This window comes from Podarcis muralis, chromosome 17 (assembly GCF_964188315.1).
Source record: "Podarcis muralis chromosome 17, rPodMur119.hap1.1, whole genome shotgun sequence".
Classification (NCBI taxonomy): domain Eukaryota; kingdom Metazoa; phylum Chordata; class Lepidosauria; order Squamata; family Lacertidae; genus Podarcis; species Podarcis muralis.
In genome coordinates, this window is record NC_135671.1 from 5,601,816 (window position 1) to 5,618,668 (window position 16,853).

General features: G+C 46.0%; 1 protein-coding gene across 1 annotated transcript in view; it reads left to right on the forward strand.

Annotated features, from left to right (window-relative positions):
* The first annotated feature begins 2,484 nt into the window (after positions 1–2,484).
* Positions 2,485–16,853, forward strand: part of LOC114588151 (cysteine-rich protein 1-like) — a 31,481-nt gene continuing 17,112 nt past the window's right edge. Inside the window, exon 1 of the mRNA XM_028713110.2 lies at positions 2,485–2,644. Within this exon, the coding sequence (XP_028568943.1) occupies positions 2,602–2,644 (43 nt within the window). The 5' untranslated portion in view covers positions 2,485–2,601. The remainder of the gene's footprint in view (positions 2,645–16,853) is intronic.

Genomic DNA, 16,853 nt, shown 5'->3' on the forward strand with positions numbered 1-16,853 from the left:
AAATGTTGGAGGGTACGCAAGCCCCTCTCTGGTGTGTACAACAATTGTAAAAATGCAAAAATGCAACTTGAAACACAGCGGGGGGTGGGGGTGGGGGTGGGGGTTTAGCTTTGCTGTGTTTCAAGCCACCAGTGTGCACACAGCTATAATCTCATTCCCCTCACAAGCCGCCATTTTTCCTGTTAAGGAAGACGTACAGGCGCTGTATATTTTCCCGAATGTGGAAAGCGTGTGTATGCAGGCATGCTTGCACATAGGAAATTTACACAGTCCAGAAGGAAAACATTATTCCCCTCTCCCTCAATGCCATAGTCCTAATCCCATTCCCTTGCACCTATGACAGCTGTTTAAAAGAAAAAAAGGCGACCCAGTAGAGATCACTCTGAGGCATCATCTCATTTGGCCCTCCAGGCAGCCTTGATACCAGGGGGGAATAGCTGCATGGCCATGTATTGGAGGAAACACACACACCTTTAAGACGTTGCAGGTTTAGACTGACTCCAGCTATACTCTCTGCGAGAGCAAACTAATTTTCATTATATAACTATGGCTCATTAGCTTTGTCACCAGCTGCTACGTTCCTTTCACTGCAGCATATGCAAATCGCAAATAGACACTGATGGACTCAGTTTCACTATTGTCTCGGCCTCCTGCTGCCTCCCACTAACTCCCCATTTGTCAGTTTTACCCTTTGCTCAGCCCAGTCTTCCGACGTAGGGTGAATACACTCCACCATCTATCAAGCGGAGCACACACGTAAACAACACTCAAAGCTGGTTATCTGTAAAGTCCTGTTACACAGCGGGGAGGATAATACTATTGTTAACCAGATGGGTGTTGATTCTGTTGTGTTATGAAACCCTCCTCTCTGGGATGGGAAACAGATATAGGAATTTCAGTAAGTGAAAAAGCATGGGAATCAATATGGCAAAATCCATCTTTAAAAACAATTTCGGCTCACCTCCAGGAAATTTCCCTTAAAAATATCTTTCGGCGGCATTGAACCCCCTTGCAGATATAAATCCTTTAAGCTCACCATTATGTTGGGAAGGCTGTGGAGATCGAGGTTCCTGTGGGTGGCGCTGTGGGTTAAACCACAGAGCCTAGGACTTGCCGATCACAAGGTTGGCGGTTCGAATCCCGGCGACGGGGTGAGCTCCTGTTGTTAGGTCCCAGCTTCTGCCAACCTAGCAGTTCGAAAGCGCAAAGTGCAATTAGATAAATAGGTACCGCTCCAGTGGGAAGGTAAACGGCGTTTCCGTGTGCTGCTCTGGTTCGCCAGAAGTGGCTTAGTCATGCTGGCCACATGACCCGGAAGCTGTACGCCGGCTCCCTCAGCCAATAAAGCGAGATGAGCACTGCAACCCCAGAGTCGGCCACGACTGGACCTAATGGTCAGGGGTCCCTTTACCTTTTTACCATGGTCCAAGCCTTTTGGGGAAAAGTTTTTAACCTGACCTCCAAAATTTGTCACTTGCCTTATTATCATTAGATTTGACCCCACATTCTACCCTTAAATCTAAAGAATTAATTTCCTTCCTGTTCACAGCAGCTAGACTAATTATTGCCCAACAATGAAAGGAAACTTCTAAAACACCAATAGAGGCTTGGGTTTAATAGCATCAGAACGTCTCACATACTATTGGCGACTAATCAAAGGAATTTCCAAAAAATGATACCTTTGACACGATCTGGTCTTCCTTTTTCTCTTTTATTGAAGAAGAACAGTATATTTTAATGCCATCATCATCACTGAGGTGTCTGTGGAAGGGTTATATTGATTGAACATGTATTGTATTGTAACTTTTGAATAAATGTTTTTTGAATTTTGGAAAAAATGGGAAGGAATTTATGAACAGGGGTGGGGAAACCTATGGCTGTCCAAATGCTGGACTCCAACTTTGATCAGCCCCAGCCAGCAGAGTCAAGGTTGATTAGAGTTGAAGTTCAACAGTATCCAAAGGGCCACAGGTTAGCCACCCCTGAGTTAAGCCCCTTCTGTGCTAGACATTTAAAGCACTATCATACCACTTTAAACAGTCATGGCACCCCCAAAAGAACGCTGGGAACTGCATGGTGCTAAGCGTCATTAGACGGCCATATTCCCCGTAGAGAACTACAATTTGCAGAACGGTTTAACAGTCAATGCCTCTTCCAAGGGAAGTACAGATCTTTGAATATTGTAATACAGTGGTACCTCGGGTTACATACGCTTCAGGTTACATACGCTTAATCTAGTTTATGTGCACTAACTGAATCTTCTGAATGTTCTTCAAGGGTAGCCCCATGAAGAGCGCATCACAGTAATCTAAACGTGATGTGACTTAAAGCATGGATTACTGTTGCAAAATCAGACTCGAAAGGGCAATACCTTTGTTTAAATGAGAAGTTACTTGTTGGTTCCCTCTCCTCAGCCCTGTCACTAACACAACAATGTGCTCACTCATTTACTTATAACCACAACATCCTGACTGAAAGTGCAGAGCACATTGCTCACCGCCCTGGCCCAGCCATGGTTTTCCTGTCAGTCCAAGCGAACAGACTCCTGTTGATTCAAACGGTGCTGATGAGCGTCAAGAGGGGCCTGAAGGAAGACAAACGATGATTTCATATTGCCCCGTGTGTGGAAAACCAGTCTACTTTGGTAAGTTTATTTCTCTCTCCTCACTGTATTTAAACTGCAGCTCTCTCATGAGTTCATAAGGCTAGAAATTAAGGGCAGTACTTTGAGGCTCTGGTGAGGATGGTAAGTCTGAAATGCTCATGGTTAAAAGACTGATGACTGGGGGGGGGGGGAGTGTCTTTGTATGGGTAAGTGTAGAGATTAGGTTTCATATTAACTTGCCTCCAGATCTGCTGCTCTAGGAGATTGTTGTTGTTGTTTAGTGTTTAGTCATGTCTGACTCTTTGTGACCCCCTGGACCACAGCACGCCAGCCACTCCTGTCTTCCACTGCCTCCCGCAGTTTGGTCAAACTCATGCTGGTCGCTTCGAGAACACTATCCAACCATCTCGTCCTCTGTCGTCCCCTTCTCCTTGTGCCCTCCATCTTCCCCAACATCAGGGTCTTTTCCAGGGAGTCTTCTCTTCTCATGAGGAATTTTGGAGCCTCAGCTTCAGGATCTGTCCTTCCAGTGAGCACTCAGGGCTGATTTCCTCAAGAATTGCTAGGTTTGATCTTCTTGCAGTCCATGGGACTCTCAAGAGTCTCGTCCAGCACCATAATTCAAAAGCATCAATTCTTCAGTGATCAGCCTTTTTTATGGTCTAGGAGGTTACCCCATCAAGAAAAGAAAAGAAAAGAAAAGAAAAAGAGGAGGTTCTACAAAGGGTCTACAGCTCAGTGGCAGAACATCTGTTTTACATGCAGAATGTTCCATGTTCAACTCCCAGAATCTCCAGGGAGGATTGCTTGACATTCTGGAGAGCCACTGCCAGTTGCTGTAGACCAATGTTTCCCAAACTTAGGTCGCCAGCTGTTTTTGGACTACAACACCCATCATCCCTAGCTAGCAGAACCAGTGGTCAGGGATGATGGGAATTGTAGTCCAAAAACAGCTGGAGACCCAAGTCTGGAAAACACTGAGGCAATACTGAGTTAGATGGATTAATTAGTATAAGGCAGCTTTCAATACTCCTTTAATAACTCCGGTGCAAATTCTCTGTCATGAAAGAGTTGGATATGGAGAAATTTGGGATGTCTTCTTTCACATTAGGAAAACCTTGTCCTTTTGCTTCTGGGCTCTCTGTCTGCTATGTGGCCACAACCTCTTTGCCAATTCTCTTTCCGGTCTTTGAAGTTTAACACAGCCTACAAAAGAAGTGGGCGGGGGGGAGGGGGTTCTGAACAGAAGAACAAACCCTACATGGCTGCCTCATTGTCTGAGCTCTGGACTTTTTCAACTGAACTGCCTAATCGTTCCACTTTTGTTTTTCCATAAAGAGTGTACATCTGATCCTAAATTTGAAGTGCTCTGTATGGCTTCTGTTGTGCCAACATCAGTCTTCCTTCAACTCCACCTCACAAAGGCACTGAGAACGATTCGTATCTGTAAAAACTGCAATTCCCGTGCTGAAGACAATTTGGGTGCTATGCAGAACTATTCCACCCATGCCCAGAAAAAATAATGAATAGTTGCACAATATGCCCATTTCTCGTGAAATATAAGCTGCATATGGTTTGAAGTCATGAGCAAGATAAAGGACTGGTCTTGTAACGTGGGCTCCTTCTGTAATTCTGTCCAGGCAAAGTCAGGAAGCCTCCAATAGCTAAAATAGCAAAATTGGCTGAGTCGCATTCTCTTACTCTGCAAAATTCTGTAGTTGCTTCAACAGGGACCTACCGTATGGGATGTGAAGAGGGCATGAAGCAAGCAGAAAAGCAAATCTGTGGGTCACTTGCAGGGTGGCTACAGAAATCCATTTTATTTGCACAGTTATGATCATTTGTGCTCAAGAGTGGTCACACACAATCCTACTTTCAATTCTCTTTGGGTCTGCAAAGGTTGTGGAGTGGTCACAACACTTCATTTCCAAGCAGTGCATATCCTACAACTTCCTCCTGAAACCCCACAACTTTTTAGAGCATAGCTGTTCCGGTTTAGTTTTTGCTCTGCTTTGGTTATGCTGTAGCCCCTCCAGACAGCACAATGTGGTGGTGCAGGGGAAGCATCCCGGAACAAACTAAAGAAGAATGAACACACAACTAATGCGCTATTGCTGTGTCAACAGCATATTGAAGAACGTACCTGCACTAAAACACCCGTCTGGAGGGGCCCTCCGTGGAAATGTTGCTTCTTCCCATTTTATGGCTCTTCTCAGCAACAGCACAGATGGTGAAACCAAACTTTTGCTGGGAATTACCGTATTTTTTGCTCTATAAGACTCACTTTTTCGCTCCTAAAAAGTAAGGGGAAATGTGTGTGCGTCTTATGGAGCGAATGCAGGCTGCGCAGCTATCCCAGAAGCCAGAACAGCAAGAGGGATTGCTGCTTTCACTGCGCAGCGATCCCTCTTGCTGTTCTGGCTTCTGAGATTCAGAATATTTTTTTTCTTGTTTTCCTCCTCCAAAAACTAGGTGCGTCTTGTGGTCTGGTGCGTCTTATAGAGCGAAAAATACGGTAATTATTGGATGTGGGTGGTAGGAAATCTTCAAAGTGCTTGCTTTGGCAGACCCTGGAGACAAACTGCTTCTAGCCTACAACCCACAAAGTACCACAGCCCCCCAAACATGCTAGGAGGACTTCTCAGGGAAGGCCTCTCAGAAATGGCTGACCCAGAAATTGGGTTGCCTCTTCTAAATCCCAGGAATCTGGCCTGGCCTCCAGTTGTAGTGGAATTCAGCACTACTCCTGAATTTGGAGTGGTTATGGACTAGGGTTGGGCTTGGGATACAAATCCCCAGACAAAGATGAAGCTCCCTCAGTCACCTTACACCATCAGTCCTAGAAGATTATTTTGTTCTGTTCTTCAGTCTATTAATTTTTAATCTTCTTTTTTACATGTACCCCATGGTCAACTCCCACCCCCACCACTATTTAATAATACTTGATATTAGTTTTGCACTCTTCCCAACTACCCAAAGATCTCCACAGCTGTATCAATCATTATTACAACTGTGTAAGCTAGGCTGGTGGGCCACAGAACCTAGGACTTGCCGATCAGAAGGCGGCGGTTCGAATCCCCGCGACGGGGTGAGCTCCCATTGCTCAGTCCCTGCTCCTGCCAACCTAGCAGTTCGAAAGCACATCAAAGTGCAAGTAGATAAATAGGTACCGCTCCAGCAGGAAGGTAAACGGCATTTCCGTGCGCTGCTCTGGTTCGCCAGAAGCAGCTTAGTCATGCTGGCCACATGACCCGGAAGCTGTACGCCGGCTCCCTTGGCCAATAAAGCGAGATGAGCGCCGCAACCCCAGAGTCGGCCACGACTGGACCTAATGGTCTGGGGTCCCTTTACCTTACCCTTAAGCTAGGCTGGTATTATCACCTGTGTCATAAGATGGAGGAGGGAAGCTGGAAGCTGTATTGTTTGCCTAAAACCATCTATTGTGTTCACTGATGAACATACATTTGAACTCAGAACACCTCAGCTCCTTCTCAAAACACACTCCTGGCCTCTGTAAACTAGCCCAGTGATTCCCAAGTTGTACCCCCTCACCACCACAGACCACTTGAAAATTGCTGAGGTTCTTGGTGGACCATTTTACGATTTTTCTCCCTGTCATAGCAAATTGTGATATGTGCTAGATGATGTGTGATTTTTAATTGCATTTTTAATTGCTTCTTTCATTTCTTATATTGCAGTTTATTGCCCTACAGTTTGAATTCCACAGAATTAGCATTGTAATGCAATTAAATACAATATCAGAAATAAAAGGAGCAATAAAAAACTATATGACTGTTAAGGAGAGCATGCCGTGAAGCACCGGCATGAAGCTTGTGGGCCACGGGTGGTCCACAGGCCACAGTTTGGGAGCCCCTGGACTAGCCTGTTTTGCTCAGAGGGAAAACCAGGCAAGGTGTTGATGGCATGGAAGTAATGCAAGGCTGGGCATTCAGGAAGCCACAGCAGTCAGAAGGTAGCGAGTGTAGCAGAAACAGGAAGAGCAGGTCACAAACAGGAAGCACTGAAGATGTGAAGCAGCAGCACTGAAATGAGAGGCAAACATTTACAAACCACAGAGCGCAAGCAAAAGGAGAGCTCTAAAATGAGTGCAATCTGATGTCGATTTTCTGTGAGACACCTGCAGTCACTGCCCCCAGTTCACCAAGTGAGTTGCCAGTGGATGTTCCTGGGGGCTCAATAGCTGTGCAGCAAAAGACCTTTTGACCAGTGTGTGGTTGCTCCTTTCACTACAGGAGGTATGCAGACCCTCAGAGCCAAATGTGGCCCTCCAGGACTCTCTATCGGGCCCCCCAGGCTGCTCCTTTCTGGACTTCCTCCCTACCAGCTGACATATCCTGCTTGGGATATGTCCTTGAACTGCAATACTGCTTCTTGCTTACGTGGGTGGAGCTGTGTGTAGACAGAGGTGTAGGAATATCTGGTACCTGCATGACTGGGATGCAGCCCATGGTCCAGGGAGAATGAGCCACATCCAGTTGCTCTGACAAGTTTTTGGATCTGGCTAAACCCATTAGCACCATATGGCCTGCAGATGGTTGCCCAGCCTTAGGTTAAAAAAAGGTTCCCCACCTCTGCAGCGCACCATCAGACTCCCACTGATACTCTTAATAAATAATATGAGAAAACCAGTTGTCATCTCCTTGCCCTTCTCTTTCCCATTTGGGCATGCAAGATGGTTGAATAAACAGGTGACATGTTGCATTGCTCCAGAAAACCTGGGGTGATGAGTACATGCACCTGTTTCTGTCTGCTGGTAGCCATGATGGCTATAGTCAACCTCCACTTTCAGAGACACCATTCCTCTGAATACCAGTTGCTGGAAATCACAGGTGGGAAGAATGTTGTTGCGCCCAAGTCTTGCTTGCTGGTTTCCTATAAGTATCTAGTCAACCACTGTGAAAAATGGATGAGGGACTAGATGGGCCATTGGCCTGATCCAGCAGCCTCTTCTTATGTTATGTGACTTGAATTATGTAGGTCTGACCATCGATTTAGGGATGCCTGAGGATGTATGGAAGTGAGAGCTGGACCATAAAGAAGGCTGATCGCCGAAGAATTGATGCTTTTGAATTATGGTGCTGGAGGAGACTCTTGAGAGTCCCATGGACTGCAAGAAGATCAAACCTCTCCATTCTGAAGGAAATCAGCCCTGAGTGCTCACTGGAAGGACAGATCCTGAAGCTGAGGCTCCGATACTTTGGCCACCTCACGAGGAGAGAAGACTCCCTGATGTTGGGAAAGATGGAGGGCACAAGGAGAAGGTGATGACAGAGGACGAGATGGTTGGACGGTGTTCTCAAAGCTACCAGCATGAGTTTGACCAAGTTGCGGGAGGCAGTGGAAGACAGGAGTGCCTGGCGTGCTCTGGTCGGACACGACTAAATGACTAAACAACAACAACGAGGATGGGATTGGTTATGTGTCCTCCCATTCTCCATCCTTTCAAATGTCTTACTCCCTCTCTGGTCTGAAAGGCATTTGTTTTATTCTGAACTTCTGTGGTGTTCAAAGTTCTTCTTCTGTCATCACCATCTCTTCGTATGGTGCTTTTGAGTGTGCTCAAAGTCTTTCAAATTGGTAGCTCAGTGGTCCTTACAAAAACTTTGTAAGGTAGGTCAATATTATAATCTCCATATTGAAGATGGGGAAGAGCCTATAGGGACAATGAATAAGTTCATGGCAGAGCCAAGATTTGAACAGGAAGCTTCCTGTTCACCTTCTTGGGCATTATATTACTCAAGTAAACTTTGTAACGTTTGCACAGTCTTGGTTTGTAAGAATGAGTTAACACCTGGTTCAAACTTCATGAATCTCATCCAACATCTCCCCCACCCTTTCTTCCCAATTTGCATTTGTCATATGGGGGCCACAGAGCTAATCTTCAGAGTTCTTGTAAAAATCATTGAGATAAGGTATGTGTGGTGCTTTGAGCACTTAAGAGCACTGTTTCAATGCTCTTGTTTTTGCCAGACTGGGGAAATGGCTGACTCAAGGCTGGCACTGTCACAAGGCACTTGGCAGGATGCTTTTCGTAACTAGCTTTTGTGTGCTCTCATTCTACTTCAGAAACTTTCCAGGTTGTAGATTTCCAGTAAAAATAAACTGGCCAATTGGCTTTCTGGTGGCAGCTCTTGGCTTCTCAAGACTTACTATTTCTCTCTCTCTCTCCTTCCCGCTCTCTCTAAACTCTCCCCAAAAGTGATAAGATAAATATTAGTGCAATTTTCTCACAGGTAACAGCTGTGTCGGGTTGATTTAGTAGAATCACACACACTGTCTCTCTGTGGTTGAACACAGCCTTCAGAATCACACATGCTGTAAACACAGAATGTAGCTGAATAGATAGAAAGGAGGATAGTGTGGTGGCCACTTTAGGGCTCATCTGCTCTTCCATTTCCCCCGCTGCTTTCCCCTGGGAAAAACTGTGGTTTAGCACTGAATCAGAACAAACACCATTCAGGGTTTCTGTGCCTTGCCGTTTGTTCCAATTTCGTGCCAAAGAGCTGGTTTTCTGAGAGCAAAGGCAAAGGCAAAACGGCTCAGACCTGTCTCTAGAAGGTACAGGACAAGCAAAACACCGCTCAGACCCATGCTTTCTAGGCATGGGGCAAGTGGAAATATAGGTGAGCCCTCAGAGATTGTGATCCACTCTTCTTCCTGTTTCCATTATTCCCAATCTCCATTAATGGTTTTAGAAGAGGGATGGGGAACCTTGCTGCTTTTAATGCCGAACTGAAACTAAACAGTACACTTCCTGAGAGGAGACTCAGCAGTTCCTCATATGGTTGAGACATGGGGCTTTTTTTTCAGCTGGAACTCTCCGGAACTCAATTCCGGCACCTCTCAGGTGGGCACCATTACAAGAGAACAAGGGAGGCATACAAGGGAGACCTCTTTTTCTAGAAAAACAGCACTGTGGATACACCACACCTGTAAGCCTCCATATGCTGTTGGACTACAACGCCTATCATCTCTGAGCATTGGCGACGCTGGTTGGAACTGATGAGAGTAAGAGTTCAGCAATAGCTGGAGGGCCAAAAGTTCTCCATCTTTGATTACAACCTGAGTCATGAGGCCAAAGTCAGAGCTGTGAAAGTAAAACAACACCCTGAAACTGTTACAGGTGGGGTGAATAATATCTGATAGAATTAACTCATTTGCAAATTTCACCCATATTAATTACACTCCTGCTAAATCATGGGTGTAATTAAGTCTTGATGGTTATGGAAATGGTTACCGCTGGTAGTATTTTCATATCGCCATAGGTTCCCTACTACCACAGTAGTTATTACCACTGCTGCGGTGTTTGGTCAAGTAAATACTCCTATCAGGAGTAATTAATACTGGTGGCATGCTAATGGTACTCTAAATGCTGTCAGAAATGACTGTGTGCCTGAGTCCTGGCTGTGAAATCCCTTCTGTTAATGAATGCTTATGGGCACAACATGACCTTACAAAGCTTGTTTGCTTGCCAGTATTTTGACTTTGCAAGGAGGAATGTGACAGGAGAATATTTAGGATGACAAGAGGAAGAAAGGAACAAAGAGGAAGAAAGGAACTAAACTGACCATTGATATTAGCAATTTAAACCCAGGTATATATGCACTTAAAGGACGTGGGTGGCGCTGTGAGTTAAACCACAGAGCCTAGGACTTACTGATCAGAAGGTCGGCGGTTCGAATCCCCGTGATGGGGTGAGCTCCCGTTGCTCGGTCCCTGCTCCAGCCAACCTAGCAGTTCGAAAGCACGTCCAAGTGCAAGTAGATAAATAGTTACCATTCGGGCCGGAAGGTAAACGGCATTTCCGTGCGCTGCTCTGGTTTGCCAGAAGCGGTTTAGTTATGCTGGCCACATGACCCGTAAGCTGTACGCCGGCTCCCTTCGCCAGTAAAGTGAGATGAGCACCACAACCCCAGAGTTGGCCACGACTGGACCTAATGGTCAGGGGCCCCTTTACCTTTACTATATATGCACTTAGGATACTCTGCTCTCTCTCTCCCACACCCCATTTGTAACAACCAAATTGGTTTCTTCTATTACTTTGCCTTTTCTATGTATGTCCTTGGGTGCTTTATTTTCTTACAGGGTACTCAATTGGCAATATTAAAAAAAGTGATCAGTGAGTGAAAAACAGAGCAATGGAATATATTACATTATTGAAAATTTTAGCAAAGCATGCCTCAACATATACTGCAAAGGCCACTTCCAGATTTAAAATTTAAAGATACAAGCAGCTGATTCAAAATTAACATGATTCAAAATTGAGAACATGAGCAAATCTTTTGCCTGAATGGTTATGAGGACAGGCTGTGATGTTACTTTGGTGGGGTGAAAGGGGAGACATTATATACTTATTTTACATGTTGTCTTCTTTTGTTAAAGAATAAATTTATACAATTATCCATGTTTTGGGTGTTTCTGTGATTTTGTCAATTTTCTTGATAATGATGACAAACATTTATGTGGCACATTTCAAGTGGTCACAGAATGTTGTGCAAATTATCTCTCAATAATCGTTATAAGGTAGACCAAGAGTTACCAATCTTTTTGGACCAGAGGGCACATTTCAAATTTGGAGAAAGTACTGTGTGAGTTCTGGTCACAAAATGGCTGCCATGGAGTCCTGGCATAACACATTAGAGATAGTACAGTGGTACCTCGGGTTACATACGCTTCAGGTTACAGACTCCGCCAACCCAGAAATAGTACCTTGGGTTAAGAACTTTGCTTCAGGCTGAGAACCGAAATCGTTCTCTGGCAGTGCGGCGGCAGCAGGAGGCCCCATTAGCTAAAATGGTGCTTCAGGTTAAGAACAGTTTCAGGTTAAGAACGGACCTCCGGAACGAATTAAGTACTTAACCCGAGGTACCACTGTACTGCTGTTGTTGTTGCTTTGCCTTGGGAAGTCACCTGTCCCAATTGTGAAGATCTCACAATATTGATTCCCTGCTGCCCACATAGAATGACAAGGATATTTCCCCAGTACTAGGGGAAAATACATGGCAGCTACGCCACTTCTGTCTCTTGCACAAACAGATCAGGCACACATACATTTCTTTCACACTCACTCATACAAACACACTTCGCATATATACAGCCATACATTCATCTGCCCCCTCTCTCTACCCAAGTGTATCTCTCTCTCACACAGAAACCACAAAGACCACAGAAACCTCCCCCCTCTCTTTTTCACATGCAAACCACATGCACATCTCTCCCTCTCTGCAGAAGTGCATCTCTTTCTCGCTTTTGCAGACCACACAAACACCCATGCAGTATCAGCCCCACAACACACATCTCTCCCTCTCACACAGACCAAACATACACATAGATCACATATTCACACCTCTGCCCCCTCCACCACACATATATCTGCCTCTTTGCCAATCACACACACGACTCACCTTCAGAAAAGCCATTCCATGAGCAAAATAAGGACTCGCCTTCAGCTCCACATGGCTGGCAGGCAACAAACAACCAGCTGAATTAATGGGGTGCTCCTTTTTGCTCATTTCTGCCCCATCCAGACATAGCAGGTGAGGGAAGTCCCTTCACAGCATGAAGCAAGTGCCTGACACCAGCACCACATGGCTGGCAGGATACAAACAAGCAAGCTGGAGTGACGCCAATGGGGCAGTCGTCCCTGCCAATTCTCATTCCCTAAACATCCTTCCAAATTAGAGTGTAAGGGAGTGGACCCTTCTAGCACCAGTAACTGCTCTGCACTGCTCTGTCATTTCAGCTGCAGAATCTGCTTAGCGTTTACCATCTCAGTGCCTGCAGGTATTATTCTTCTGTGTGCCGTGGTAGTGACCCCTGAAGTAGATAAAGGTAAAGGGACCCCTGACCATTAGGTCCAGTCGTGACCGACTCTGGTGTTGTGGCGCTCATCTCACTTTATTGGCTGAAGGAGCCGGCGTACAGCTTCTGGGTCGTGTGGCCAGCAGGACTAAGCCGCTTCTGGTGAACCAGAGCAGCGCATGGAAACGCTGTTTACCTTCCTGCCGGAGCGGCACCTATTTATCTACTTGCACTTTGATGTGCTTTCGAACTGCTAGGTTGGCAGGAGCAGGGACCGAGGAAGGGGAGCTCACCCCGTCGTGGGGATTCGAACCGCTGACCTTCTGATCGGCAAGTCCTAGGCTCTGTGGTTTAACTCACAGCGCCACCAGCGTCCTGACCCCTGAAGTAAGTCACCCTATATTCTACCCAAAGTGTAGTGGGAAGGCATGGAGAACACTGGCAAGATTGCTTACAGAGCAATCCTATGCACATTTACCCAGGAAATCTGACCTGCTAACATTAAAATCAGCTATGGGGCCAACCTGACTGTGTAACCCATACACTGAGCTTTCGGTGGCGTTAGCTTTCAATGTAGCAAGAGGATGAAGCAGCAAGTGATCCAAACTGCACCCCAAGATCCCTTGCAATGTCAGAAGGGATTTTGAGGTGCACTTCTCAGATCCCATGTTGCAGTTGTTGTTGGGGGCAAGAAAACATGGTGCATTGCTTTAATGAGCAGTTCCACGCAGATTTTTCAGGCAAAAGAAAAAGGTGTTGAGAGATCCAGCCATACAATCTAATGTGGTCCTCTACTACCTTCGTGAGTTGCTGCTAGCAGGCACACTTCTTAGGCCCTGAGTAGATTTGTAAATTCTGGTGTTGAATAGAAGTCAATGAATACAGATGTCATCATTTTAGGAGCATGCGAAGAAGTACCAGTTTGATGTGCTGGCCTCCTAAGTCATGCAGTATCAACCCCAGTCCAGTTAACTGTGAACCCTGTGACTGCACACATTTGCTGGGCAAAACAATGTGGAATCTCACCAGTCAGTGATACAGAAAGGGAAACTGAGTCCTGATTCTGTGCCCCAACCAACATAGGTAAAGGTAAAGGGACCCCTGACCATTAGGTCCAGTCGTGGCCGACTCTGGGGTTCACAGAGCACCACTTGTTAAACTCTCCCTGCTCAAGCTCCCCACTAGAGCAGATGAGCGTGCCAGCCCTCAAAAGTCATTGAGGAAACATCTCCAAGCTATTAGTACACATCAAGGAGCTATGTTTAGTAGCTATTCACAGGGCCGACCTACCCATGAGACAGAGTGAAGCAGCTGCCTCAGGCAGCAAAAGCCTCCGAGGTTTCCCACCCATCTCTAGTGAGATCTCACTAGAAATCAGTGGCCAATGCCTGAGCCGCTTCTCCACCAGTGGCTGTGGATGGCAGGGAGGCAATGCCAGCAGAGGCAGGGTGGGCAGTAGGGCAGAGTAGGGTGGCACTTCCTGTTTCTCATCAGGCAACAAAACAGGACACATTGCCCCAGCTATGCATTTTTTTATTGGTGCAGGGATGTGGAATCTGCAGTCCTCCAGGTGTTGCTGAGTTACAACTGCCATCATTTCCAGCCATTGGCCATGCCAGTTGGGGCTGATGGAAGTTGTCAAAGTCCAACAGTATCTGAAGGGTCCCATGTTCTTCATCCTTGAAGTAGAGAAAAGTGTTGCCTTGCTTGAAGGCCACAAAAATGTTCAATCAAACTCATCCATTTGTGCTGTCTGTCCAAACTGACTGTGTCTCATTGGCTCCCGGCTCTTCTGTTACCTAAGCACTGTTAAAGGTAAGGGGTAAAGGGACCCCTGACCATTAGGTCCAATCGTGGCCAACTCTGGGGTTGCGGCGCTCATCTCGCTTTATTGGCCAAGGGAGTCGGCGTACAGATTCCGGGTCATGTGTCCAGTATGACTAAGCCGCTTTTGGCGAACCAGAGCAGCGCACAGAAACACAGTTTACCTTCCCGCTGGAGTGGTACCTATTTATCTACTTGCACTCTGACGTGCTTTCGAACTGCTAGGTTGGCCGGAGCAGGGACCGAGCAATGGGAGCTCACTCTGTTGCAGGGATTTGAACCGCCGACCTTCTGATCAGCAAGTCCTAGGCTCTGTGGTTTAACCCACAGCGCCACCCGCATCCCTATTCTGCTTCAAAAATTGCTTCAGTTGCAATGTTACACCACTTCTTCTTCTTCTTCAACAGGTCGGAAGCAGGTGCGCCAACTCTAGGGGGCAGAGGTGTCACCATCCCCCTCAATATTCAGGGGACTGAGCCCCCTGCTAAGAATTAGTGAGGGAGCAGAAGACGCCAAACCGCCAAGCAAAGTGTGGCATGGCATCGACAGAAAGCTGGCCTGGCCTGCGAGGGGCTGGGAGATGCTGAGGGACTGGCATGGCCTGCCATGAGGTTACACTGGCCTGCACAGCATCTCTTGACACCGCGCAGGCCAGGCCGGTAGAGTTTTCTGCTAGGCCGTGCCAGTCCAGCCTGCATGACATTGGAAGACATGTGTGACGTCACGCGATGTGACACACACGCAACGTGTGACGTCCTGCCCCCATCTTGGGGGCAACCAAGAACCTGTGGTTAGAAGCAAATTGGAAAATTCAGTTAGGATCCCAGGTCAACGTCTTGCTTTTTTTGCTGGCCCTACCATTTGCCAGAGCATTCTCAGGTGGCTGATTTTAGGTGTTCAGAAAACAGCAGCAAATTGTTACCTATGTTGTTTATTCTCCTTGTATTTGTACTCTTGGAAAGAGAGGCGGTTGGGGTTTTTTCTGCCTCGGGTGCCAAAATAACTCGGCTGGCCTTGGGTACTATGGCAACTTGACTTGTTTGCGAGGAGAGGGGTGTGGGGGTGTGCATTCCCTTTGTTTTTTCCCGCACCCGGCTGCAAAATGTCCTTGAACTGGACCTGAGGGTGGTTTGGGAGAAGCGAGGCAGACAGTGGAGTTTGTGGGCACAGCTGAACAGAGACACTGCACTGTTTTCGGCATCGGATTTGTATTTGATAGGAAGTGGAGCCCTCTACAGACTCTGGATGCGAATGGGCTTCTGTTGAGGGATGTGTTCACCTGCTTACTAATGCTTCACCTCAGCAAGGGCAGCGAAACAGTCAGTTTGTTCCAGAACAGCCTTTTCCCTAAGGCGGCGAGGACGTACTGTGCTGAGTGGGGAGGCCTTCGGTAGCATCCCTGGCAATTGAGCTTAACGAAGGGGAGTGTGGTGTTTTTAGAGTGTGACTGATGTGTTGTGCATTTAATAAGTCCCAGCACATCCTGTTGGAAGGTGATGGGACAAAACCGCTGACAGATTTATTTTCCAGGATCAGATGGCTCCATTATTAATCACAGAAGGTACATACCAAGGGAAGGAATGAGATGAAAGATAAAAATAATCTGGATTGGGAACCGATAGAGCTTCTTTTACCTTTCTCTCTCTTTTTTTCAGTTTTCAACTGTTAAATGAAAAGTAATTTTGGATAAGAGCTTGCCTATATTTTGCAGCAGGTTTCCAATATATATTTTAATATGTTGGCTATGGTCCAGAGTATGTGCAGAACCCGTTGATAGCTGAGGCAGACAAAGCTCACAAGTGTATTGTGCATCCGTCTTCTCCCCCTTACACTGGTGAACCTCAAGAATCAGCACCATGCTATCTTTAGCAATTTTATTTACTTTAAAGGTTCTACATATGGCGTAATCATCAAAATTTTTAAGCGGTTTACATGAACCATAAAATATACATTAACTTTACTGAGAGAATCAGATGCTAAAAACAAGCTCACCTTTTAAAAAATTCAAAATGAAAACAGCAGTTTTAAAACATGCATTATATAATGAAATTACATATTAAAACACGTCAAATTTACATGTATGACTAGGCTTGCTTAAACAAAATACGTTTTAGCTGGGCTGAAAACAATACAGTGGTACCTCAGGTTAAGTACTTAATTCGTTCCAGAGGTCTGTACTTAACCTGAAACTGTTCTTAACCTGAAGCACCACTTTAGCTAATGGGGCCTCCCGCTCCTGCCGCGCTGCCAGAGCCCAATTTCTGTTCTCATCCTGAAGCAAAGTTCTTAACCTGAAGCACTATTTCTGGGTTAGCAGAGTCTGTAACCTGAAGCGTATGTAACCTGAAGTACCACTGTATAGCTTATCAATGGGAATGGAATTCCAAAGTGTAGGTCCTACCATGATGAACATTTGATTATTTAGAAGTTTTCCCATATTCCTTTACTTATTACATTTCTATCTCTACTCCTTAACTGCCTTTAGTACAAAATGGTCTTTTAGTCCCTTCCCTGCCATGATCTGGTCAGCTCTTCACACAGACTCCCAGTTAAGTTAAGGTTTTAGCCTGAATGTCTGCCTCTTAAATGTATAGCAAGGTTA